Source organism: Myiozetetes cayanensis, unplaced genomic scaffold (genome assembly GCF_022539395.1).
Source record: "Myiozetetes cayanensis isolate MyiCay16 unplaced genomic scaffold, myiCay2020 scf1, whole genome shotgun sequence".
Taxonomy (NCBI): domain Eukaryota; kingdom Metazoa; phylum Chordata; class Aves; order Passeriformes; family Tyrannidae; genus Myiozetetes; species Myiozetetes cayanensis.
Genome location: NW_026086604.1, coordinates 127059785 through 127087413, shown reverse-complemented (window position 1 = coordinate 127087413; position 27629 = coordinate 127059785). Strand labels below are relative to the sequence as shown.

Genomic DNA, 27629 nt, shown 5'->3' with positions numbered 1-27629 from the left:
TGGAAATTGTGGATGTCTATGTGGACCTTATCCTGAGAGCAGTCTTGGCATTTGGAAACACTGTCAGTATTTCATCTCTGTGAAGAGATGAAACTTTCCATAACCTTATTCAGTGCAGCCAGAGAGAGTGAATTTGAAGGAAATGACTGCCAGCTTCTTCTGCCTGCAAAACCAAAGTGATTTTCAGATGGCTGAAAGCCTTCTATGAATAAAAGTTGAGATATCTACATTAGTTCGAAATAGGTGTTCTCTGAAAGCCAGGAAGAATAGCAAGGTACAAACCAGTACAGAGGGACCACAACAATCTGTGTGGTGACCAACTCCTACTGAGCCATGTTAGAGAGTAGCAGAGGATTGAAAAAGATAGATTAAAGATATTAACAGAATACCTCCTCATCACAAAACTGATCAGAATACGATGTATGTGGATAGTGAAAAGGCTTGGTTTTCTGCAAAAATATGCTGATTTGGAAGACCATTTTTCTACATATTGACTTGGCAGATGTAAATCAGCACATTTTGCTCAATGTTTCTTGACTGGGTGCTGTCCTTTTACCTTTGCAACATTCTTGGCTTCCATCCTGAATAACTGCATTAGCCCCAGGGCAGCAGGGAGGTAAAAACTGAAGGCAGTGGAATTGCCGCAAGAAAACAGTGGGTGCCTGTTAAACTCTCATGGCACAGTGGTAGAGCTTGTAGCTATGGAAAAACAAACAACAGGAAGGAGTGCTGCCTGGTGTGATGAAGTAGCTGAACTCTTACATGGACAGAGCTGAAGGAAATGAGTTCATCTTCAACAGACCATTGCATGTGGGGTCAGAATCAGTGCAATGTAGGGAGGTCTGTGTGGAAGCAAACCCTCCCACAAACACATCCACATGAAAACTCAGAGGAATGAATTATGATCATTGTTCCAGAAGAAATCAGGATAGGCTAGAAAGGGGAGGACAAATGAGGAAGAGAGGGAAGGAAGAGGATTTCCAGGAGGAGAAATTCTCTGGTTGCACATTAAAACACAGCTCTATTTTTGTCATTATTGAATATTTCTCTACTGTTTCACAACAGTGCAGGCACTCAGCAAATACTGCTAAATTGAATTCCAACATTATATTACAGTGCTAGATAAAAATCAAACATAAGCAAATAAATAATGCATTGTTTGAATATGTGCTTGAACTGAGATTATTATGAGTAGTAAATATTTCTACTAAATATTTGGGGACATAATGAAAAGTGGGACCTTTACAACTCAAGTTTCTGATTTGCTGGTTAAATAAAATGGAAAAAGTCTTTGAAAGAGGATTTGGGGCATTTTACTCCAGAATACTGTTAGGTTTTTCCTAAAGGTAGGTTTCACTGTAGTCTTGGAACGTACCTTCACATCTGCAAACCTTTCTTTCTGAAAACGCTGTACTTGTTTGTAGTGCTTTTATTTTTTGAGGCCTTTCTAATACCTCCTTTTCTTCAGGCATTCATGTTGCTAAAAAGATAGACAAACTGGGCATGAGATCATCGGACACAGCTCAGATCTTTTTTGAAGACGTAAAGGTCCCCAGCAAGAACCTCATCGGTGAGGAAGGAAAGGGTTTTACATATCAGATGTTGCAATTCCAAGAAGAGCGGCTGTGGGGAGTAGCCACTGGTAAGTCATCATTTGCGCTTCTGTGGCTGGGTAGGGACACAGGGGTCACTCTTCGCATGACTAACAGCACTTTCCTTTTCTTGTAACTTGCAATGATATTTTACGATCTGTTTTTGGAATCTGTCATAGCCTAGATACAGACAACCTTCAGTTTTTTCCAGAAAACCCGAAAGAAAGTGTTTTGTGAGGCATCACAAAGGCTGTTTTGTTTCCTTCTCTTGGTGCTTCTCTGCTGATAAGAAAATATGGCATCCTGTTATGTTTGCTACAAATATAGTGCAAAGGCTATCAAAATACTGGCATGGAATAGAAGGATGGCAACTTTTCCTGTAGTAGGTAAATTATGATATTTTTCCTGTATTTTAGAAATATAACTTATTGGCTGTGTAAAGAAGTCTCTTACAGGATGCCAAGAGCTTTGTTTTTGCAAATCTGTTTTACCTCTCTACAGTTTGGACATTAAGGGGTACAGCACCAAAGTTCTTTCCCTGAAATTATGTTGTCAGAGTTTCTGTTACTCAGAAATCAGGCAGTACTCAAATCAATGTATTTGAGTTGTATGGATTCTGGATATTCCAGGACACCACATCCAAGTCTGGATTGTCCATTTTCAACCTCCAAACTTTCCCCCTACCCCCCAGTGTTTGCTTCAAGTTAAATATAATGTGGTTCATGGTAAGAAAATTGGTCCTCTTTAAATTTCAGGGTTGTCTTAATCATGTCCCTGTATTTGTGCTCTTGTGCATTCCCTGTCTCTACTGTCTGTGTGGGAAATATGGAATTTTAAGAAGTGGTGTTTTGATTCAGTGAGCAAATAAAAAATGACTCTCTGTTTTGGGTTCATCCCAGGCCAAATATTTTGGAGTTCAAATGCTTTAAAAAAATCTTTGGTTTGAGAACTAGAGATAAATATTAAGTCTGAGAGTAGTTTTAGCAAAGGACAAGAGGTTACACTTGCAAGGGATGTCACTGCAGGCTCAGGCAAGCTGGAGATGTGATCCTACCACTGGTCCTGCTTTAATCAAGGAGTACACAGACTGCAAGGATGTGCACTGTGCTTTTCTGCTTGGTTTGAAGTCTAAATTAAACAAACCATCAGAAACTCTGGGTTGCAGTGAGACTCCCCAGGCAGCAGAGTAGCCTGCAGCATTAGTCACGCCGCAGGCAAAAGTGACGTGCACTGACAGGGTTGACACACAAAGCCTGGCAGGTTGGATCACTCCTGTTAAAACCACTGGCAGCTTGGTACTGTCCAGCCTTGCACAACTGCCTGGCAGTCACTATGCTCTGCCAGGAAATAGGACACAAGGTTTCAATTCTTTTTCCCTAGAACAACCCAGAAGGAGCAGGTGAACCCTTACCTTGGATGAACAGCCTGGGAAGGCCAGGGAGAGGCCCACAGGGAGGAAAGAAGAGCCTTGGAGCTCACCAAGAGAGAGGAATCTGCCTCCTACAGTGTGGTGGCTACTGTGTTATACCTTGCTGAGCCCCCTGTTTTTACTTTTATCCACTCTCTGATATAAAATGTATGAAAGCACTGGGAGCAGGGACAAGACCTATGGTTTAGGCAGAGTTCTGACCTTCAGCAGTAAGCATTTTTGGTAAACAAGAAACCCTTGTTTGGAAGGGAGCCCAATATTTGATGGGTGCAATTTGTTACACCACAACATCTAGCTGTTAACTTCCACTCCTCCAAATGGTTTAACATATGTCCAACCACGAGTGTTTCACTGAAGGTCAGATGTGCAAAATGATGTACATGCCTTCAGCAGTTTTGTGATTAGGTCTACATATTTAATACTCGTCCTTACTTCTTCCCTTCAGCAGGATGTTTCTGTTCATGGCTATTTCCCAGTTCATGGCTATTCATGTGACACTGAAAATTGTCAGTCTGTTTTTAAACACTTTAGGGACCAGTCGTGGCATCCTCACTTTCACTGCTTCCTAAAACTTGGAGAAGGCAGTTGATCACCATTCTTGTCTACCTTTCCTTTTTGGGTGGTTTTGTTGTGTTTGTTTTTTTTTTTTTTTTTGTTGTGGGTGGGGTTTTTTGGCTTGGTTGGTTAGTTTTTATGTATTTTTAGTTTCAAGTACCATGTGCTCCAGCCTTCTCTTTATCAATTATATTCTTTGTGGCCAGTTTCCTTCTTCACCAATATTTTTCTTTTAAAATGTATTTTCAGTCAAATAGATTTAAAATACAGATGGAAAACCCACTTCCTGGAATTGCAAAATTTGGTCCCAGGTGTGGTCTTTCCTTTTGAGTGGCACATTATCACAGACATTGGTCAAAGTCACTGTGTTCCTTGCTTCATGGAAAGAAAAGAGCTGCCACATGTGTCTGCCATGTTGTGACACTCAGTAAACACTGGCCTTTTGAGGACCTGTTGCACCGATCACAGGAAAAGAATGTTGCTATGACAAGAAAGCAAACAGTTGTTCTGTGAATTGCTTAACTTGGAGACAAAGAGGGTGTCTCAGTGTGCATGAGAGAGCAGAATGGCACTTTTCTAATTACTTCTATCTGCTCCTGCAATCTCAGTTTTATGAGCACCATTGAGTCATGGTCAGTAACCAGGATGACAGGTCCTTTTGCATGGGCAACACACATCCTTAAGAGACAGATTGCTCAGCTTAAGAGCTCACTGGACATCTCACTAGAGAGTGGTCAGCCACAACCTAAGAAAAATATATCTGTTTCCTTTCCTTTTGAGAGGAAACACAGCAAGACAAAGAATCTTTACAGTGAGAAGAAGTTTCAAGTGGAGAAATATAAGTTGGATGGAGGTACGAGGAGAGGATTATTCTGCATTTGGCAACTTCAAGTGCTTTCACAATTCTCAGCTGTGTGGTAGATCACGCGTTCCTTAGGCTGCCCTAGAGTGACATTTCCTGCACATGCTGTCAGGTGAAACCCATGGGGCTGCCTTTGTCTGATCATGTGGAGAACACTTTATAACAAAAAATGGAAACAAATAAACAGGAAAGAAAAGTTCTTAGGGAAGATGGGTTTCAGCAGTGTGAATGGTGTTTCTCTGTACTGGCATGACCGGCAAAGTATTTTGTGATTGTTATGTTGCACAGGGCTGTTGGCCATCATGGTATTCATGATCTGCTGCATTTCATGGCTGTTTGCTGCACAGCTAAGCCTTGCCATGTTAGAGATATGTTCACAGCTCTAAATACCTGTAGTCATATCATCACAGGATAGTCTGGGTTGGAAGGGACCTTTAAAAATCATGAAGTCCAACATCTTGCACTAGACTATGTTGCTCAGAGCCTCATCCAACCTGTCCTTGAACACTCCCAGGGATAGGGCATCCACAGCTTCTCTGGGCAACCTGTTCACCACTTTCATCATAAGAATTTTTTAGACTCACAGAATGGCTTGGGTTTGAAGGGACCTTAGAGATCATCTCGTTCCTACCCCAGTACATTCTTCCTTATGTTCAATCTAAATTTACTCTCTTTCAGTTTGAAACAAGTGGCCCTTATCCTGTCAGTACTTCTGGTAAAAAGTCTGTTGCAATCTTTCTTGCAAGCTCCCTTTATATATTGAAAGGCTGCAATAAGGTCTCCCCAGAGCCTTCACTGCTCCAGGCTGAACAACCCCTACTCTCTCAGCCTGTTCTCATGGGAGAAGTGCTCCATCCCTTAATCTTCTTCAGGATCCTCCTTTGGACCTGCTCCAACAGCTCAGTGTCTGCTTTGTACTGTGGGCTCCAGCACTGGATGCAGATGGGGTCTCAGGAGAACAGAGTAGAGGAGAATCACCTCCCTTGGCCTGGTGACCATGCTGCTTTTGATGCAGCCCAGGACAGTCCTTAGAAAATTTCCTCTTTATTTTTGTGTGCAAATGGCAGTTCCTGGAAAAAGCAGAAGGGCAGCTAAGGAAACAGGAGGTTGGATCAGCAGGGGCAGGAAGGAGGCAGTGAAGTGGAGAGGTTGACACTATGAGAGCAGTTTTCTCAGGACCCTGCTCTGAGCCATGACGCATGGTGACAGCCTGAGCAGAGATGGGCCAAAGCCCTTGCATGATCTTCAGACCTTCTGCAAGCAGGACCTAAACAGTTGTTGTTCTGTTCCCTCCCATCTGGTCCTGCTCCCTCCTCCTCTTTGTTGTTTTCTATCTCTTCTTTCCCTGGTACTGGATGCTGGGAACCACACAAGCTGTGCTGGAGCACCTTGCTCTGACAGACCAACAAAAGTCCTTATTCCTCCCACCTTCCTTCTGCTCTCCCAGCATTGGCATGTATGGTTTAGTTCCCTTCCAGCAACTTAGACTCAGCTTCCCAGGTTTCAGTCTGGCGGCAGGGGACAAGGGGTTCCTGGACACTCCTTGCTGTTTCTTTAGCGTCTCTCAAGCTGGAGACCATAGATACACAAGTGAAAAAACTGTCGGTGTTATACATGCCCCACTGTTGTGTGACATATTTCTTTGGAAGAACAATACTTCTGTTCAAGAGATGTTCCTGAAAACAAATTTTTTTTCCTGACCATAAAACCAGCATTAGGGTGGCAGCATAGTGTAATAATACAGAAGAAATGAGGACTATATATGCTTACTTCTTCACTTACAAATATGCTTTTTTGAAAAATATGCATTGAGGCTAGTTGTATGAGAAAGGAAGGGAAAATACTTAGGGAATGACAAAAACTGATGATTATGGGATGTGGGGACATCATGAAAAATGGTGCTCTGTGGAAAAGCTGGTGAATGATCATGGCACAAGGCAATTGGTGGGATGCAGTCTGCATATGAGAGCAGTATAGAAATTGAGGTGATCTTGAAAGCAATGAAAAAGGGAATATGGAACCACACCAGGCTCCTGCAAGGGACTCTCATGTGAGTAATTGACATGTAGGAAAAGGAATTTTGTTGTAGTCTAGGGTTCGGTTTTATTTTGTATTTCAGATTCAGATTTTTGTGGTTTAGACTAAATGTAAATTGAGGTGGATATGCATATTTTGAAAAGAGAAAATGTGACCCTTCTTATACAGATGGATTTGTGAACTCTCACTGCTCCTTGCCATAGTGACACAGGTCCACATTTGCCAAACAAATTTCTCCACATATTCAGCACCTGCTCTTATCCTAGCTAAGCTGCAAGAGACTGAGAGCCTAGTTCTTCACATCAAAGGTGACCTTGAAAAAGAGACTTCTCCTTTTTCTTCTTATTTAAAATGGGGTGTCTTTCAGTTTCTGCAAAGAGAAGCAGCAAACTAGTCCTCTTGCTCTAAAGCAGCATCTGCCATCTCTCTAACCTGTTTTCCAGCAGTATCCTATTTTGGTTCTGTTTCCATTAGAAGAACTATGTAACATTTATTAAAAGTGGCTGTGAATCTTTTCCCTTCCTTTCCATGCTGGGATCCAATGAAGAATGCAGACATAATAAGCAGTCAGTTTGTGTTCCTTGATCTTGGAATAGGTTTCTGCCTTCTCCCTGAAAGCTTCCTTCAATTTACATTTCTACAGCATCCCTCACTGAGCACACTACACTGTCTGCCTTCAGATTTCTTTTCAGGGATTGTAACAAACCCTCAGGACACAGGCAGCATGGAAAGAAGGAGTTACCACAGGCTTTTGCTAAGGCCCCAAATGAGGCATTAAGGGTAAAGTTTACATACTCATCATGATGTACTGCTTTCTATGACTTTCCCTCCCTTCTACCCACCTCCCTTCACTCTCCTCCAAATTTTGGCAGTTTGGGGCTCAGGTGAGATAGATGTCTTTAAGGTACAAGGAAGGCTTTTTTTTCAGAATTGAAGTTGCACCCCAACTGAGTGTGTGGAACAACTTGCTTTAGAAAACCTAATGTATTGGTTATACAATGGGAGAAAAACATCTTTTTCAACAAGAAGCTAAACAACAGATCTGTCTAAGACCATGTCTTGTTCTGTCCTTTGCTTCTTCAAGTCCTGACACCGCTGGAAAACATAATACAAGAAACTATTGACTACACCCGCCAGCGGAAAGTGTTTGACCAGTCTGTGCTGCACAACCAAACCGTGCACTTCCGCCTGGCCGAGCTGGCAACTGAAGTGGAGCTCCTTCGCTCGCTGCTGCACCGTGCTGTTGGTGAGCTCCCACATCTGCCTTCCCAGATGTGCTTCTCCTCGTGCAAAGAACCTCGTCAGGCTAAAGGAACACGGGGAGGTGATTTCCAGAGAGGCAGCCTGTGTCCAGTGACTCCTTTTTTATCTCCTTTTTTTTATCAGCTCTGTACGTAGAAGGAAATGACGTGACAAAATTTGCTTCCATGGCTAAGCTAAAGGCAGGACGTCTGGCCCGTGAAGTGACTGACAGCTGTCTCCAGTTTTGGGGAGGAATGGGATTCACCAGTGAAGTTCTGGTGAGCAGGTTTTACAGGTAAGCAAGTGGTGAAATTTGGCCTCTTAAATGTCCTGCTAAGAGATAACCTACTTGAAAAGGGCACCATCTCCCAGTCAGTGTAAACGGTATCATTCCATGGAATGGTACGTCACTGATATGCATTGTGGATGCAAGGACACACAGTGCAATTGATTTTGGGGTGACATGTGTCACGACACAGGCTGACTATTCCTTTGCCAAATCTTGGCTTTGTGTTACAATTGTGAAGTCTGAACTATCCACAGGTTGGCTTAGATGTCAAATAAACTCAATATTTTCCCTGATGGTCCTCTGGTATCTGCCAGACAGTAGAACAAAGGGGAAAAAAAAGGAAGGGTTAGCAGCAAGTGATTTTTTTTCTTCTCATTGCTTTTTGTTTGCTTGTAGTCTTGGTTATAAGGACAGAACTACAACCAGAAGCTTTCTTCCAAACTCAATGCAAATCAGCTTTATCTTCTTCTCCAAATGTGTGTGAAACTGGAGTTCCCCACTTGGCTTCTGCAGCTGTCTTTTCTGATAGCAGTCTCCACCTGGTTAGTCACACCAGATATCGTGTGAGACATATGAGAGATGCAGTTGCTTTCAGCAAGTTGTTAGATCGTTAAAATGGTACAGAGGCCTTTTTGCAGATTAATTGAACTCCCTTCAAATTTTACTCTATATCTACTTTGAGCAAAATTCTCTCTAAGCAAACAGCTTCCTTGGTAGCTTTAGGAAAGTTCTGGTCCCAGTGTCTTATGTTCTGTAGACAGATCAAAATGGAACTTGAATTTTCTTGCAGTAACAGATTTACACTCAGCCCTTACACACATAATACCTAATCAGAAGTTAGCAAAATAAGTGGTTCAGCTAGTTGAAAGTTCTGGTAAACATGTCTGTGTAAAGCAAGAGCAGAACACTCAAGAAGATTTGCAAAAAGCTTGTTTCTTCTTAGAAGGCTGAGTTACTTTTTCTATTTTTAAGAGCATTTTATGAATAAGAATGTCATTGTGGTAAATCAGAGAGAACCTCAATGTTTTATGACTTGTGGATCCTGAAATTTCCTACTGAAGCTACAGACTGTTTTATGGTGGTGGTTTTAAGCCAGCTGTCATTATGATGGTTTTTCTTATTTATGTTTTTCACAGCCTCCATTAACAACTAATAGTTCCTGGTGATGGAGGTGTTAATAGCTACTGCAGTAGCTACTCTAAATAAAATGAATCCCTCTCTTGAAGCACTTTCTGTAAATGTTGTAGTCTGTACCGATTAATGTGTATGTGCTTATACATAGCTTTGTTTTGTTTTAAGATTTCCTAGCCCAGTATAGTATTGCTAGCTGTGAGGAGGGGTTTTCTCTGTGGATTCCAGAGTGGTTTCCAAGTACACCAGCACAGTCACATTTTTCCTGAGAAATCCAGAGTATTTCCTATTGGTATACATGATCAACTGGCTAAAGAAATGTATCTTTCTGCCTCTAACACTTTTATAAATTAGGCTAAAGGTGGTAAGATATTTATACTCTAAACTTTTTTGTGAATCAGTAAAATTCCATCATTGAGTAACCAAAGGTCCAGGAAGGGACAAATAGAGTATTACCTAAACAAACAATTACAAGTTCAAGTGAGAATCTTGTTAATCTGTAACGATAAGCAATGCAGCAACTTTCCCAAATCCGTTCTTTTCAGTACAGCACTCTGAGTAACCATTCACGTCACTGTGGTGTTTGTCAAGTAGTAGCAGTATAACTGCACAGCATGACATCTAGTCCTAATGTACAAATATTTTTGTAGCATAATCCTCACAAAGTTTCCAAGGAAATGTTGGATAGTCTTTGACGTGTTGGGCTCAGAGACTCCTTAAAGACCACACAGCACAAAGCATGGTTAATGCTGAAGTCTCTTGACTTTTAGTTATTAGTGTCGGTCAGAGATAATAAACAGAAATGGAACAAAACTGTTTGCCAGATTACTTTATTCACTTCTGTCATTTTAATCATTACTATTTTAAGCTTTGTAGAACAACGGACATTTCTTAAGTGCAGTATTCTGTAGAAGGCACAAAGAGAGCTACTTCACTATGTAGGTGCCCATACTGGGCTGATTTTATAAATGTCAATATTTAATTTTCAGTTGTACAGATTCTGATAAGGAGAATGGGTTTTTAAAAAAAGTTTAGAGCCCAAATATCAAAGGGTTTCATAGAAAAAGAAAAGCCAATATAAAAGCTAATATAAAAACCATAAAGAATGGACTTTCTAGCATGTATCCTGCTAGCAAGATTCTGGAGAAGGAGAGCACCAGCCTAGAGTCATGGTTGTTTATTTTTCGCTCCCCTGTCTGAGAGGCCTCAAAGACATCATGACTTGGGAAAAATCAATTACTGAACAAACCCATCATCTGCATGAAATCCCCAGGTTATGAGAGATCAGAGGGAAGAAACCTTCTAATAGCAAGTTTATTGCAATTTTTCATGATTTAAAGAGTTTAAAAAAATTTCAGGTAGTGATCTAATAGTGATTATAATATTAATTATGTACACTTCAATTGTTACAGGAAGAACTTGTGTGGCCTTCTTAAAAGAGTTGATTTTTTTTTTTTAAATTAAGATTGTGACTAGTGTTACTAATCACCATGTCTAACTGCTGCCAGTTCTTACAGTTTTACTCTTGTGGGCTGTGAGGGGGAGAATGCTATCATTTCTTTACTTGTTGCATTGTGAAAGAATCGAGAAAGCAGTAGTGAAAAATATTGACTACTCATGTGAAATAGAAGTGTAAAATAGCATTGCAAATGCATATAGCTGCAGAACAAACACAGATTTCCTTTTTCCCCTAACTTACTGCAATATGAAGTTCTACCTGTAATGGAGGATATTAAAAACCCCAAACTTCTGTACAGTTTTAAGTGGATCTTTTTATAGGCATTTCCTTCTAAATTAATTTTTGTATCCTTCACATATTTAAAAAGTCAGTTGAAATATTTTATTCAGTTTCATTATTTTGTTGTTTATAGTCATTTTTTACAAAGCATGTCTTAACTTGGGTGAGTCTAGACAATTGGGGTTTTTTAATCAGTTTTTGTCATTATAACCATTTAGGGCTGTATCAAACAAAATGAAACCTATTCATCCATTTCTGCTGACAAAAATAATTTGCTTTGAAGTCTGTAGCTAATTGTTGAGACAAGGCTTAATATCAATTTCTGTCATCTGTGAAACAAAATCTGTAGTTTCAGCCTTTTTCTGCAGAGGCTGTGAGACAGATGCCTCTCTACCACTTTGTTTAACTTTTATGAATATCTCAAGAGGGAATTTAAGAGACAAAGCACATGACATCTAGCTGTACGATAGCAAATCAAAGCAAGCAACTGTACAGTGATGACTTTATAGCAGAGCTCCACTCCAGAGCAGGCCAAGGTGATGCCTATTCCCTCAGCTGGGCCTTCAGAATGTCCCTAAATGGAAAGAGCAGGGCCATGGGAACTAGCAGGCACAGCCTCAGGTGTCTGGGCTGTGGCAGCCTGGCCAGAGACCTGCTGCACTGGGTGGCATCAGCTCAAACTTCTCCCTGTGGATCAGTCTCCTTTAGATTCTGCTTAATTTGGACAGCCTATAGGCAAACTAGCTGAGTCTGAAAATTGAATAAATCACAAAATATTAAGCTTGAGGGTGCATCAGTATATTTTGTGGAGAAAAATCTTGCTAGTAATTCAACCTAAAAATAGTAATTGTTGAGAAAAAAAGTAATCAAGGGCAATTTGTGCTAAAAAGAAGCAGTGTAAAAATGTCCTTCTGGGAAGCAGTGCTACTCTAAGCCACATAAACCTTGGTATGGATTTACCAATGGCCTCCTAACCAGGGAAGCAGAAAGCAGCATCCCTGAGGGACCACTGCCATGAAGCCAGGCTACTAGGGAAAACCAGGGCTCGAGTCACCACAACTTGCTTTCTTCCCCACGTCTGACCGGCACTGATCACTGTCAGAAAGGGGAAAGAAAATTACTGAGTTATTTTCTCAGGAGTTTAAAGCCTTGTGCAGACACCTGCATTGAAGGTAAGTAGGCTCCTCTCAGGATGTTTGTGAACAGAATTTGACCCCAATGCCATATGACTTTCCAGAGGAAAATGTAGAGTGGCTCCCTGAGCAGGCACGGCTTCCTGGCTGTGGGCAGTAAATGGTACTGGAATGCACAGCTGCAAACACCATGACATTTTATCAGCTTGAGGCTAGAGACGGATTTATAGTGCCATGAGCTGTGGCATGGCTGCCTGGGGTACAGGCAGCGTAGTGGACATGGCTTAGCTCGTGCAAAACAAAGGCTGAAAGGCCCTCAGAAGGCAGAGGGGTCAACACCAGCCAACAGAGGAATGTTAAACTGTGGACTATACTAGATTATACTACTCCGAAACACATTCAGGCTGTAAGTTAGAGAGTTCCTAATAATTAGGATAACTTTGTTATCTCACAGCCTTCAAATTAGGATAGCCCAGGATTAAAGGGCGCTTGTTTTTTCTCCTTAAAGCAGCGCTTGACACATTTCTGAAGGCTGTATGACATTACCTATGGAGATGGGAAACATGATTTGACAATGTGGAGGGTTCTTTTTGTTCCTGTTGGTACATAACTAGAAATTATTGATAACCTGGACTGAATGGGAATGGTTCCTTACCCTCCCTCAGAAGTGCAGTTTTTTAACTTGGCAATAAGGAATTTTTAATTTGTCAAAAAGTGGGTAACTTTTTAACATTTACATCTCTTGATTTGATTGAGCAGGATAAGTCTTATAATCTACAGTGAGTATTTCACATGCATGGCATTTCCCGAATGAGAAGAAATTCTTTGCAGGGGGTGTTTTAGAAGGATAGAACACAATAGCTGGATTTCTCTCTTTCCTCAGGCTAACTCCCACTCTCTCAGCATTCAACAAGCAGCTAGAGGTTTGGTCCGTCAGAATGACACCTTCACAAAACTGCATGGTGTGTTGCAGCCTGGTTCCTCACCGTCCTTTATCTGGGTGAAGCCACCACAGGTCGATGCTCACCTCAGTGGGGCTGCAGTAGAGCAGGACTTGCTGCTCTATCATGAGGCAGTAACAAGGTGATGGAGAAATCAGAAAGCAAAGTGTTACTGTACCAGATGAAAAGATTCTAGGGGTAGCTTAAGTAAAGCAATTAAGTTCTAATATTTATAGGTATTAAAATATTTATTTGCCATACTAATAATCTATTATTGATATAATATAAAGTATCAAACCAAAAGCATACAATGAATAGCTGATATAAAAGGTTACTTTACTATCTCCTCTTTCCCAGCTTTCTTGCAGTTTCTGGCAGGATAGTTGGTCCCATGGTTTTGTTTTCTTATTCTGAAAGCAATTCTCTTTCCCAGAAGAGGGTTGCTAGATTAAAATCACTTGAGTCTTTTGTCATCTTGATCTGGTTAAATTAGAGGAAACCTTCCATCCTGTCTCCTCAGGAGAGAGATCACCATTAGTCACCTTTCTGTAGATTATATAAGAAATACTCTTTATCTCACTCCTAAAGACAAAAACATAATTACTAACAAATTTGTAAAGACACACAAATGCACAAAACATATATGAAAGGTGTTTTTTTTTAAAAATGTCTTTATACGTGATAACCTGACTTGTCTGTCACACACTCCACCAAAGCCAGATCTTACCAGTGTCTATTTCTAACATCATATAAACAAGCTACATGTCCAGGATTCCTACTGCAGATGGAGTAGGCTACAGTGAAGATGCCAAATGCTAAGCATGGGCAGGGGCTTTCTGCAGCTTGACAAAGCAGACAACACTGCAGCACTAAGAACAAGTAACCTACCACTGTTCCAGCTCCACAGCCTTCAACCAGGCCTGTAGGAAGGTGGGGAATCTTCAGGTTATTAATTAGAGATAGTTTAGAACTGTTTTGGTAGTTCTTCTGTTGATGATGGTGGTTTTTAATTCTCCCCAAAGGAGAAACTTGTGAGTAAAATTGCTTGAGGTTGCAGTATTTTGCAATCTGGCTAGCACAGGAAACTTAGGCAATACTGTTAGGGATGACTCAGTGATGTTAATGGCAGGTTTTAAATGACTGTGATTAGAAATGTCAAATTGAAAGTAAATATTGTTGGAGCAGCCATTCCTTTTTAAAGCACAGCAGCTTTATAGACTATATAAAACTATACTAGAATACTATGTAACACTAACTATACTGCTATATAATATTAATATGTGTTCTGCCAGATCTCACATAGCCATGAGGGAGACCAGGATGCTTACTGGTTAAAAAACCTGAATGAAAATTGTACCCTCTCTGTACAATTCTCCAGTACCTCGTGTACTGATTGACTCTTTATTTACCACACAGTTCATCAAAGTTAAGAGCTGCAACCCTTTTTGCTGCTGGCCCTGGAAAAATTAAAGTTCATCTGCAGGCTTAGGCACCTACTGCTTTGGGAGGGGACTAGTAGGGGTATTGAGGGAAGTATCACAGACCACCTCCCCAGGAAGAGGCAGTGGAGGAGGTGTTCTGCAGGCATCTGGAATTAGTATGACACATGTAGGTAATCTCATCAGGTTTCTCAGAAGAAAACCATCAGAACAGCATGCACATGTTTAAATCTACTCTTTATATTTCTGCAGAGACTTGAGATTGATGTCAATAGGAGGTGGGACAGATGAAACCATGCTTTCCATCATATGCAAATACATGGCAATACTTCCAAGCAAGTGATACAGCTCCACTCTTCCCAGAAAATTAAGACAGCAAGAGCATGGCTTGTACTGCACACTGAAGGTAACAAACAGCCAGCACATTGTGAGTGGAAAACGGTAATTTTGCCATCAAAATGCACATCCAGGTCTTTCAGCATTACCATTCTATGTATTCTCCAGTGTCAAAATTCTGTTAATATAAAGCAGCCTGAGAGAATGCGGCCTCCTGCAAGGTATTTTTCCATTTTTTCAATGATCTACGCTAAGCACACTGAAAAAATGTGCTCTTTATTCAAACTTGATCTACATTGTAGAGCATCTAAGCCACCCATTAAGAAACAGAACTTCTATATGGATACAACTATGATTTCATTATATAATTTCAGTGTAGCTTTGCTTTCTTCAAGACCCATAATTAAGGCACAAATGATTCTCTGCCATCTCCAAATACTAGAACAGTGTGTTTGCTCTCAATTACAGGTACCTTCCCTATCTTTCCCTTTTAGCAAGCAATCATGACAATGAGCTGTGTCGTCTTTGCCAAGTTCACGTCAACTCTGTGGTGGATGTTTGGTGATGGGCGTAGTGGTTGATTTCTATTTGCAGAATTCTACAAACAATTGTTTAATTGTATCTGAAGATTTTGGAGGCCTGAACTTCAGCAGCAAGGTACCATCATTTGTGTGTAATTATTAAAGAAAAATATTAAACATGTTAATATGAAAATTGTACATAATTACTTAAACTCTTCCTAAACCAGTCATTTAAGCCAGAAGAGACAGCCTGTATTATGGATTAAAAATAAATAAATAAAAAATGCCCCTTAAATGCACCACCATTTCAAAAAAATACACTGGTATTCTACAAGAGATAAGAATGTATATGAACAACACTAGTTAGAATAATACTACAAGCCTCTTTATTTGTCACTTCATAATTAGTTATTAATGGCAACACATTATACAGTATTTCTAGAAAAGCCTTTCAAAAATTGTAGATACAATTTCAGTATCTAGGAAACTTAATGGTTTTTATGTTAAACTCAGCAATATAATAGCTTCAACGATTAGAAACTATTTGGTGAGGCAAAGCTAAGTCTTCAAAATAAAAATCCTTACTGTGACTCCACCTTCAACAGGTGCATCATCATTTACTTTAATATAAAATTCCAAGTATCTGCCCTTGTATTTCAGGCATCATGCAGTGTAGATCTAGGGACCATCACAAATTGAAAAGTAAGCATACTAATGATAAAAGTTTGTGATTCAATGGAATCATTAATTTCTGATACTTTAAATATAAAGAAAACATTTGAACAGTGTCCATATTGATTGATCCCAATGATCAAAGGCATTTGCTTAAAAGAGATGTGTAAGATGATTTGTCACGTCTGAATTAAAAAAAAAAATAGAAAATTCAGTTCTCCCCAAAATACACAGTTTAAGCACACAGTTTAAGCTACTTAAACACTATCAGATCTAGCCACAAAAGTAATTTTTGGTGGTACCACTATTACATTTCTTAGCTTCAGGCCAGAATTAAAAAAATTCACAGATAAAACCAATTTAGAAAGATCCAAGTATTCTTCGTGCTTTTGCAATCTAGAAATTACCACATGCCTGAAACTGGAGCTCTAATTTAGAGCACGGTGCAGAACGAAAAGCAGAATGAAAGAGAAAGCCTTGTAATTCTGCAATTACTTCATATTTGAAAAACCCTTGTTTTCTGTATTTTTAAATCAATTCTAAAAACTACTTTTCCTGAAAAAAAACAATCTATGCCAGCACTTTCTGCATATTTACAAATAATCCCCCCAAAACAGGGGATGATGGGAAAAATTCTGACATATTAAGAAAACTATATATAACATTGCATTAATATTTAATGCAATTTACAACAATTTCACCATTTTTTATCGACAGAATATGCCACTTCAGATCAATGTCTTCATTAATTAAGACTGTAGTTGAAATTACACAATGTAAACCAGAGGTACCATGCATCACCTCAGTTTAATAACCCAGTATATTACAAAAAAAACAAACAATGAAAAGAGCATCATATAACATAACAGCTTTGTCTGGCTTCCTCTGGAAAGTGTTCTTAGTCTGCCCATAGTTGCACCTAAAAGTCCACCTGTAGAGTCGAAATCATTCTCCTACATTAAAAAAAAACCAAACAACAAAAAATATGTTACGCTGAGAAAAGAAATACCCTTACAGCTCACTAAGTGTGGTTTTCCTTGTTTTTTCAAAATTATTTTAGAGGCAATAATTAACCTTGAAAAACTTTCACCCATTTATACAGTGCTATTTTTTCCCCAAGCCAAAGCAAAGTGTAAGATAAAAAGGCATTTCTGACTGCCTTATTTTTTTGCTTCCTTCTTCTGTTCTTGAATACTATTAAATATAGAACTGCCTCTTTAATAGTACTATACATTTTCTAATTGAAAATCAATAGTCACATCTGAAGCAAAAAGGCCTTGGTTGTGCCTTGAAAGTAATGTATTTGCACATTTTATCTTTTTGAACAGAAATACTGTTACTGAATCAGTCATGTTACAGTGGTAAGCTGTCAACATTTTAATAAACACGTTCATACTAAAAGACAGGATCCTTTACATGACTAACTTCTTAATCCTGCCCTGTATTTAAAGAAATTTAGTTACTACATACTTACCATTTCTGATAACATTTTATTTTGGTTTTTAACTTCTGTTCCAATTTCAATGGAAAGCTGTTAAAAAACACCAAAAAGTATTAAGCATGAGTAATCAGTTATACATAGATTAGAGAACCCAGTCTAAAATACATAACATGACTAGCATTTCCCCAGGAAAAATGTGAAAACAGTACCTTGTATTTTCAAAAAACAAAATAACGTGCAAAGTATTCTGTCAACAACCCTTAAGAAAAGATTTTTCATCAGATGAGTCTAAAGAGTCACAGCAGGTGCTCAGTGGTCCTCTTCCAGATAATGTCTTATTAGAATTACTGCATGGACTTTCAAAAATTCAAGATGTAGTCAAGTCTAAAGAGCAACTACCCATTTCCTGGAACAACTGTTAAAACTACTGGCACACAGCACAGAGGACCACGAGCACTCATTTGACTCAGTGCTGCTGGAGCTGACGCATGCAACCTGCTAAAGCATCTCTTTTGACAAATTCCTGTTATGCTATAAATGGGATTTTCTTTAGTGAACTTGTCTAGCCCTTCTCTGCTTTGTGTCACAGAAGAGCAAGGGTGCCACAGGACCAGGAGGAAAGCTGCACAGTCCAGGGAGAGTCAGTCCTGAGATAGTGACCAGGGCCAGCAACAGCCTGGCAAGCAGCCCAAGACAGGTCCAAGGTCAAGCCACAAAGTGAAGCTGGGTTAGGGTTGGAATCAGGGAGATATGAGACCAGGCACAGATGGAGCTGCAACACCGCAAAGGCAGGAGCAAGCCAGGTGAGCCTTGGCTTAAAAGCAGCTCCAGAGTCAAACAAGGGAGAACTGACACTGATCCTAATTCTTAGCAGCTTTTCCTCTGCCACAATTCTTACCAGCACACTGGCCTTGAACAACCAGTTCGACTCCTAGAATGGTGGGAAATGTGCTTCAGGCCCCCATGCTTTGGATTACACTAAGCATATATGGTTTTATGTGTCACAACCTGAATCTCATTATTTCTTACTGCTGCATTTCAGTGCAATCTATAGTAAAGCAAGAGTGAAACTGATTTTACATGAGGCTTCTGGGAAGATTATCTGAAGGTTACTCCATGTGCCAAGATTATTATGTTGCACTAAAAGATGCAACTGCAGGAAGAGCACATGTGCTGCTCTCTCGGGCACCGCCAACTGCACTGTCGACATACCCTGATTTTGAAATGTAACATACCAAGAAGGAGACAAGAAATAAAATTTGCTAACAAAGGTCAAAGCTTTTCCTTTTACCCCCTTAACTTAATTCTAAATTCTGATTCTAAATCTGGTTTAGTTTCTAGTTGAGACTAAACAAATTACATTTAAGCAGCAGTATTAGCAACAGGACTTTGAATGAGTTGAGAATTTCAATGGAAAGAATTCATAAGTTTGCACTCTATATATAGAAACAGCACCTACTGCTAAGAATGTATTTGACAAAATTTGCAGCTTTTAAGAACAAAAGACCAAAACAATTTTAATCACAGAGCTGTCTTTCAGTTAGACTTCTTTGAAAGAAGTCCTTAGTCTCTGGAAGGAATCAGAATCATTAGAACAACTTCTTCAGAGGATATTAGCATGCTGTTTCTAAGAGCTGTTTTCACATTTTAAGTTTATAGGCAGATACAGCAGAAACTGGTGAGCTGTAGCAATAAGACCAAGAAGTAGTAACCCGCTTTCTTAAATGAAACAGGGTTACTGACCTAAACTCAAAGATTTTAGCTTCTGCAGGCATTCATTCTGTAGGACAGTAAGCCGTAAGTTACACCACAGGTGTGCTCAAGGTAGACCAAAAAGGACATCTCTAGCTTAAAAAACTAGTTTAAAAAATCAGTTTTACAAAGGAATGATTGTGCATTTTGGCTGACATAAGTACTTCTTTTATTTGTATGGGGTTTGGAAACTTTTGAAATGTTTTGGTACTGGTGGGGGGGTTACAGGGGTAGCTTCTGTGAAAAGCTCCCAGAAGCTTCCCCAATGTCCAACAGGGCCAATGCCAGCTGGCTCCAAGACAGCCTCATGACTGGTCAGGGCAGTGCCCATCAGCAATAGTGGTAGCACCTCTGGTACAACATAGTTAAGAAGGGAAAAAAACCTGCACAAGAGCAATTGCATAGAGAGGAGTGAGAATATGTAGGAGAAAAAACACTGCAGACACCAAGGCCAGAGGAGAAGAAACAGGAGGAGGTGCTCCAGGCACCAGAGCAAAGATTCCCCTGAAGACCATGGTGCAGATCGTGGTGAAGCAGGCTCTCCACTTGCAGCCCATGGAGGTCCACAGTGCAGCAGAGATCCACCTGCAGCCCATGGAGGACCCCAGGCTAGAGCAGGTGCCCAAAGGAGGCTGTGATCCTGTGGGAAAGCCACACTGGAGCAGGCTCCTGGCAGGACCTGTGATTCCAAGGAGAGAGGAGCCCATGCTGGAGCAGGTATGCTGTCAGGAGTTGTGACCCTGTGAGGGACCCACCCTGGAGCAGTCTGTTCCTGAGGGACTGCATCCTATGGAAAGGACCCACACTGGAACAGTTAGTGCAGAACTGTAGCCCATGGAAAGGACCCATGTTAGAGAAATTCATGGAGGACTGTCTCCCATGGGAGGAGCCCATGCTGGAGCAGGGCAAGAGTGTTAAGAGGAAGGAGCAGCAGAGACAACACGTGATGAACTCACTGCAATTCTCATTCCCCATCCCCCTGCATTGCTGAGAGGGAGGAAGCTGAGGCCAGGAAGAAGGGAAGGGTAGGGGAAAGGCATTTTAAGATTTGCTTTTATTTCTCATGACCCTACTGATTTCACTGTCAATAAATTAAGTTAATTTCCCCAAGTCGAGTCTGTTTGGCCCATGACGGTAACTGGTGAGCTCTCCCTGCCCTTACCTCAACACGTGAGCCTTTTGTCATATTTTTTCCTCCCCACCTACCTGAGGAGTGACAGAGCAGCTTTGGTGGGCAGCTGCCCATTCATGGTTAACTCACCACAGTATTATATTTACGTTTTAAACTAAGTCTGCTGCTTTACTGATTCATATAATTTAATTCAATAAATGTGACGATATCACAGTAATTAAATACGTACGGATTTAATGGCGCTGACTTTCGTACGCAGACTTTCTGTTAACCTGTCATTCTCTTCTTCATAAACACTGTATCCACTGCTGGTATAGCCATAGTTACCTGCAGGGGCTCCCTCACCTGTAAATACAACAGTCGGTAGTTACAGACAGAAAACACTATTGGAAAAAGTGATTCGCATGTTCCTGAGACAGAGATTCAAATGTGTAAGTTACCTTTTCCAAACGTTAAAGTTACCTCTCAGTATACAAATAAAAGAAGAAAAACCGAGGAATGGCTGTAATTTAGTACTGTCAGATTTCTCCTCTGATAGTGTTTTCAGATGAGTTCTATGGAAATCAACATAGGCATTACATGGAGATGTGAAGGAAGCATTGAGGCCACAACATATGGGAAACCAAACTGAAAATAGGAGAGCTGAAACCATTCTCTAATGAAGAAAAATATCACTTGATCAAACACTTAAAGGGAAAGCCATACTCTGATCCTTACATGAGTTTCTCTACAAACAAGACCCGAGAGCAGAAGCCAGGCCTCTGAGCAGAGCATTTCTGTTTCAGTCATCATTCTGCAGTTCTATATCCACTCCTGCCTGGGCATTTTGGGTGATGGAGATTCAGGACAGTCATCCAGACAGCTGAGGCAGCAGAGTATGCAGGGCAAAAAGGAATGAAAGCTGCTCAGCTTCACACATTTACTTCCTCCAAACTCTTAATAAAGATTTCCTACAAGCAGCAGTTGGACAGCAGCACGAGCACTGGAGAATTAAAGCCACGACCAGTTGAAACAAAAATCAGTCTTAGACCTCAAATCTAAGATTTGAAAACAATGAAGAGACATCAAGACTTAGAAAGGCAAACAGAAAAGAACTACTATAAGCTTTGTGACAAAGATCCCAACAGATTAATTCAACTAACAATCCAGTTATAACATCAATATATACTTACATGGCTAGCCAGAATGGCATATGAAAATTGAATGCCTTTGATTGCATTTTAAATACACTGTAAAGATTTTTGTGTTTTTGAGGAAAAAGGGAGAGAAGAGAGACACCAACCCCATTCACAGAGAGAACTCTGTTTCAAATCGTTTCATTGTGTGCTTGGAATGCATAATATTAATATTTTAAAATAGAGAATTACAATGCTATTTTAACAATAGATATAATTTTATGAACCCATGAAGTCATTCCTTAAATTTAAGTAATGACAACTTTTTAATTTGTACTTGTAAATTATTACTCTGCAAGTTAAGCTAATGACAGATCCTCAAGAAGACTGGATCACAGAATGACAGCTGGAAGGGACACACAAGCCTGGAAGGGACACACAAGCTGGAAGGGACACACAAGCCTGGAAGGGACACACAAGGATCATCGAAGTCCAACTCCTGGGCCTGCACAGGAAAACCCCAGGAATCAAACCAAGTGCCTGAGAGCGTTGTCCAACACTTCTAGAACTCTGTCAGGCTTGGCACTGTGACCACTTTCCTGGGGAGCCTGTTCCAGTGCCCAGTCACCCTCTGGTGAAAAATCTTGTCCTAATATCCAACCTAAACCTCCCCTAAACACAGCCTCAGGCCATTCCCTCAGTGCTGTCACTGGTCATCAGAAAGAACAGATCAGTGCCCAGTGCCAGCCCCTCCTCTTCTCCCTGTGAGGGATTTGTCGACTGCAATGAAATACATGTTTTCATTTCACCACACTGAGTCAAGAAGCCTTTTTTCCCCCCACTTAAGTCAAAAGTGCCAATGCCTAATACAGAAATTTGACTAAAATTCTATCATTTAGAGAGTTAGGGTTGTTCTCACTGTGTCTGTTTTACAAGTGCATCTAACTACAGTATTTCATGACACATAATTTTGAGTGTGTCTATAAGTTAATACACCATACAGCTTCATGCCAAAACACGATGATTCTTATATGGACTGTGACAATGCAGATATGAACAACTGCCCCAAAGCTTTTCAACAGGCATGGCTGCTTCTTTAAATGTCATAGGAAGCACAATGAAGACGTTTGGCTACAGCTGTTTATGGGAAGGACAGAAACTCCAGCAGGGCAGTTCTATGGACAGTCCCACAACACTGCTCATTGACATGTAATGGGGACATGGCCATAACATAACTGCAGGCTAAAAAAGAGGTACCAGGTAGATGGTGACAACAGCCTAAATGCTGGTGCCCAGCTTCTATTTCCAGCCTATTAAATAAAAAGTAGTTCTGAACTGACAGCTGAAATGTCAAGGTAAAGCAGAAAATTTTACTGCAGCTGATAACACACATTTAAATCTTTTGCTTGACCTTCCAGCAGACTTTTTTAAAAAGCAGTTTCAGGATGATCCTTAAAGCATTGTTTGCCAGAATCAGCCTAAAAGAAGGCACGCTCTTTCTTCAGCACTCCTCACGTGAACATCCACCACCTCTTCAGAAACAGCACACTGTACTGGGTGGCCTCCACTCCAACCCCTCTCAGCTCATACCCAACAGCCAGCTGCCAGTCTGACAAAGGAGGACTGAAGATCTAAGCACTATCAAATGCCCACCTTTTTATGACAAATATCCCAACACCTCTCTTGCTATACTAAGAAGTGTTCCCAAGACTTGTTTTATCTCATGAAAATACCATTGCATGACACAAATCTAAAATGTAGAAGTAAACGTAAGGTGGTTTTAGACACACCTGGTTTAGCCATGTGGCATTTACCACCCCTAAATACTTTCTAGGAAGAAGCACCAGAACTTAGTCACATACTTCTGAAGCATAAACATCCCCTAAGCTTTACAGTGCAGCCACAGCACCCACGTGGTTGTAGAACATGACGTGGGAGTTCAAAGTTTCCTTACAGTCATCAACATGACTCCTGGTTGAAAAATGAGGCCTAAGCTGCTCAAAACGCTCAGCAGGAACTCTGCAAGGATTTCTGCATTTGCACCAGATTATATCTGTAACAAATTCATAATAGTTTGGAGTTTGGGGGTTTTCCCCCTCAAACATAACAGGAAAACATACAGAAGTACTAAAATAAAAAAAAAACAACTCCAAAATGGAAAGTACTTGACTGAAGAGTGACAAATCTGTCCATCCATGAGAACACGGCTCAAATTAACACCACGCTGGAACAACTAAACATCATCAGCACAGCTAAATGAGCCAAGACTGTTTACAAGAGCATACAGCGACAGGACAAGGGGGAATGGGTTCAAATTGAAAGACAGTAGATTTAGATTGAATATTACGAAAAAATTCTTTACTGGGAGGGTGGTGCAGCACTGGAACAGGTTGCCCAGGGAAGCTGGGGATGCCTCATCGCTGGAGGTGTTCAAGGCCAGGTTGGACGAGTCTCTGAGCAACCCGTCTAGTTGAAGGTGTCCCTGCCCATGGCAGGGGGATTGTAACTAGATGATCTTTTAAGGTCCCTTCCAGACCAAATCATTCTACGATTCTACGATAAATACAAACCCCAGCGCTGCTCCGTAAATACAGCTGAGCTACAAAGAGGCAGAGGCAGGGGTGACGGCTTTTCCCCCCAAAAGCTTCCGAGCTCTGTTGCAGCCCCGCGCCCAGGGGCACAGCCCCTCTCACGCCCCCTGCCCCAGACGCTGCCCCGCACCGGGCCCTGCCCGTGAGGAGGCCCAGAGCGGCCCCGCCGCCGCGCTTACCCAGCCCCGCGCGCCTCATGGCTCTGCCCGGAGCCTGCCACAGGAGGAGGGGAAGGAGGCAGCCGAGGGGAAGGAGGCAGCCCAGGGGAAGGAGGCAGCCGAGGGGAAGGAGGCAGCCGAGGGGAAGGAGGCAGCCGAGGCGGCGCAGGACGAGGTGGCCCGACCGTCGGCGGGGCCGCAGCGGGGCTCATTCACCCGCGAGCGCCACGACAGCGCCCCGCGCGCGGCACGCTGGGTGCGCGAACGGGCCGCCGGGCCGCGCGGGGGCTGCTGGGGGCTGTAGTCCCACGCCGCGGGCTGGGAGAGACGGACAAAACCATCAAAATTCGGTGCTCAGTGGAGCTTTTCCACCTTCTCTCCCTCCCGCCCCCCCTCCCCCCCGCATTGTATTTAGAAGTAACGACCATGCTGCTGCTGCAGCATACACCAGCTCAGACTGGAAACCTGAAAGTTTTATTATTATTGGATCTTCAGTTGTCTGAATGATTTAAATCTCACTTGCAAAGATAATTTCCCCTTCATTCTTTAACCCCTTGAACTGCTTTAGCATAAATGTGTTTCACCTGCTTTCACTAAAGGTGTGACTCACTCTGTATGGCAGTGGATTGAATTTATTTCACAGGGTGATACCAGGACTAATCAGTACTCCAGTGGAAAACAAACATCACAGAGCCCATTCAGAGTTTCCTATTTCAGCTGTGATGTCCACTGGTTTTAAGAAGCTGCACTGGCTTTTTCAATTGCAACATGTTGCCATATCATTAATTGCTCTCATATTTGTAATATGGTAGGAACTGGGACACTCAGTATTGGGCCAAGATGCACTTGTATTTGTACAAGGTACATAAATACGGAACAAAGCTCCTACTTCAATGAGCTTGCAGTATATCAGGAGTATTCATCTAGGCAGTAGAGTTGTAGAAGAAAGAATACAATAATTCTGGTCAATAAGAAGGCCTATGGCCTCCTGCTAGCATCCTGTGTAATTGCTGTAGGATACCCCATGTATCTTCTTTGCAGTGCATAAAACCATGAATAAATGCAGCATTTCTTTTCTCTCCACTTGTCAAAGTCCAATTGAGGCATTAGTCTTGTATCTGCCCAACTTTTGGACAGATGTTGGGAAGCTACTCATTATTTACTTTTCAGTCACATCTGGATGCCTACGTCTCAAACAACATCACAAAGAGAGAATTTAGCTAATGTAGAAAATGGCCCTCTAGTTTTTTAAATATTTGATAATTTAAGCAGTTTATCCAGAATTTCAACTGTGGCATTAGTTACACACCCAAAACAGAAGAGAAGGCCAAAGAGAAGAAACGAGCTGCAGAGCTGCCACCTCCAGGGCTGAGTGTGTAGCAAATCTCCACAGGACTTTGTCTGGAACCCACCAATTCTTACAGGAGTTTGCAAGGTGCCCTTATTGATAACCTGAGACTTGATTTACATCAGTTCAGGCAAATGCAGCAGTTGTTTCAAAGAAGAGGAAAGGGCTATCATCAGATTAAAGACACTCTTTGCACTGAATTCATCTGAAGTTCACAGATGGGCTCATTTCTCACTTTACCAGCAAAATTTAGATGTTGCAAAATCTACAGAAAAATGGACGGATTCTGAGAAAACCTCCCTCCTGAGTGCTTTAGGTTTAACTAGGGCTCTGTTAAGATCAATATCCTCATCATCACTGTTATAAGTTACTTTTTCTCTGGAATTTTGAAGACGGAAAAAATACCTACAGGACAAAGAAATATAGCAAGAGATTTTTATTGCAGTGCTAGGTACCCATTTCCAGCGCTGGGTGCACCTTTGAATCAAACAAAGAGCACCCTGCTGTTTGAAAACCGCGCTTTTTGTACCCTTTGATATCAGTTGTTGAATATTCATTTTACTGTCCGCTTGTTGCCTTAAAAGGTAATTTCTCTGCTTTGGAAGTGGGTGTTATCTTTTGGCTGGTTGCAACATACCTCCCCTGGGCTCGTACAGGGGGGGTCTTGCATCATCCTCACATTGCAAGGCACGGAGGGTCTCTCTGTGTATCCACATGGCACAGAGGAATACATTTTTATTCATAATTTGTTTCCTGTTCCCGGCCGCGAAAGATCCCTGGTGAGAGGTCCAGATAGGACCCTTCACCTTACAGTCTCCACGGTACGCCTATAAGTTAGTAAATATACAGAAATAGTTCTTTTGTTAGTACCCTCTGTTCATTTTAATTTGCTTGGAATAAAATCAGTTCCTCAATTTTTCACTCTATGCAATGACTAAATAACCAGGGAGTAAAACTGAGGCTCAAGGAGGCAGTAGGAAAATGTCTTTTAGTAACAGCTGGTCTGAGTCTCTCATTATTAGGTATAATTTTATTTACATTTTTGTCTTCATACACCATCCAAAAAATTATTGCATTTGGTGGCATTGCTATATGAAAAGATTTGTCTTTACAGTATTTGCATATTCTATGTCACCCTTCTTTTTTCTTCTTCTTTTTTTTTCCCACATGACTCATCTTCCATTTTTCAGTAAATATGGATTTATACATACCAAGGTAAAACGTACAGCTCCCTACTAAGACTGTAGTTATAATTCATCATTAAGAGGCTTATTTTTCATTTTTACTTACATTTTCTGTAAAACAAAATCCCAATTATCCAAATGTAAGGTATTGACAACTCAGAGTGTTTAGATACATAATCTTATGATGTTGTGAAATAACATCTTGAGTCAATATGCAATTTATAAATAGCACATTGAATTCTACAGCTTCTAACAGCAAAGCGTAGAAATGATACTGACATGATTAATGTTTCAAATCCATTTTCATCATTTTTAATTTATGTTTATTTCATACACTGAAAGGATCTCATAGGAAAGTTAATTTTTTGGATCTCCTGACACTACAATAAGGAAATCATGATTCCATCTAGACATAGAAATAACTGGGTCTCATATCCCAATTTTCAAGAAAGGCAAGAAGCAGACCCTGGAAATTACAGGCCTGTTGGTCTCACTTCAGTGCCTGATAGAGTTATGGAGAAGATTATTCTGGGAAGTATTGAAAAACACCTGAATGACAATGCAGTCATTGGTCATACCCAGCACAGTTTCATGGGAGTAAAGTCCTGCTTATCAAACTTGATTTCCTTTCAAGACAAGGTAATCCACCTAGTTGATCAAGGGAAGGCAGTTGGTGGAATCTTTTTGGGTTTCAGAAAAGCTTTCAATATTGTTTCTCACAGTATCCCTCTGGATAAAATGTCAAGCACACAATTTCCCCAGAGAAATGGTCACAGCACCAAGCCTGACAGAGTTTGGATGATACAGTCAGGCACATGGTGTGACTCTTAGGGGTGGTCCTGTGCAGGGCTAAGGGTTGGACTTGATGATCCTTGGGGGTCCCCTCCAACTCGGCATATTCTATGATTTTTGTGATTCTGTGAATAATATTTACTATGTTTATGTTATATTTCCATTGATTGGTTTGTATTCATATTAATAATTTCATAGT

The 27629-nt window shown here is 40.9% G+C and overlaps 2 protein-coding genes across 4 annotated transcripts in view; one reads left to right on the top strand and one right to left on the bottom strand.

Moving 5' to 3' along the window:
• Window positions 1–15422, top strand: part of LOC126637644 (probable acyl-CoA dehydrogenase 6) — a 78303-nt gene extending 62881 nt beyond the window's left edge. For 2 of the 3 annotated variants that reach the window (XM_050311022.1, XM_050311028.1), the window contains exons 6-9: window positions 1469–1642; window positions 7560–7721; window positions 7862–8012; window positions 14641–15422. In XM_050311022.1, the coding sequence (XP_050166979.1) occupies window positions 1469–1642; window positions 7560–7721; window positions 7862–8012; window positions 14641–14731 (578 nt within the window). In that variant the 3' untranslated portion in view covers window positions 14732–15422. The remainder of the gene's footprint in view (window positions 1–1468; window positions 1643–7559; window positions 7722–7861; window positions 8013–14640) is intronic. The other variant, XR_007628392.1, reaches the window with a different exon arrangement.
• A 1283-nt stretch (window positions 15423–16705) lies between these two features.
• On the bottom strand, window positions 16706–24312 carry BET1 (Bet1 golgi vesicular membrane trafficking protein). Its single transcript, XM_050311033.1, has 5 exons — window positions 24240–24312; window positions 24128–24203; window positions 20472–20587; window positions 17392–17448; window positions 16706–16870 (listed from the first exon to the last, which is right to left on the bottom strand). Exons 2-5 carry the CDS (start codon window positions 24144–24146, stop codon window positions 16715–16717), a joined length of 348 nt encoding a protein of 115 aa, XP_050166990.1. The 5' UTR covers window positions 24147–24203; window positions 24240–24312; the 3' UTR covers window positions 16706–16714.
• Window positions 24313–27629: the final 3317 nt, after the last annotated feature.

Excerpts from the sequence above, each read along its gene's own strand:
- BET1 (XM_050311033.1), bottom strand. Across the intron at positions 17,449-20,471 it reads AAGTCAGCGCCATTAAATCC|CTTTCCATTGAAATTGGAAC; the intron begins GTACGTATTTAA and ends GTTTTTTAACAG. Across the intron at positions 16,871-17,391 it reads ATAAAATGTTATCAGAAATG|GAGAATGATTTCGACTCTAC; the intron begins GTAAGTATGTAG and ends TTTTTAATGTAG.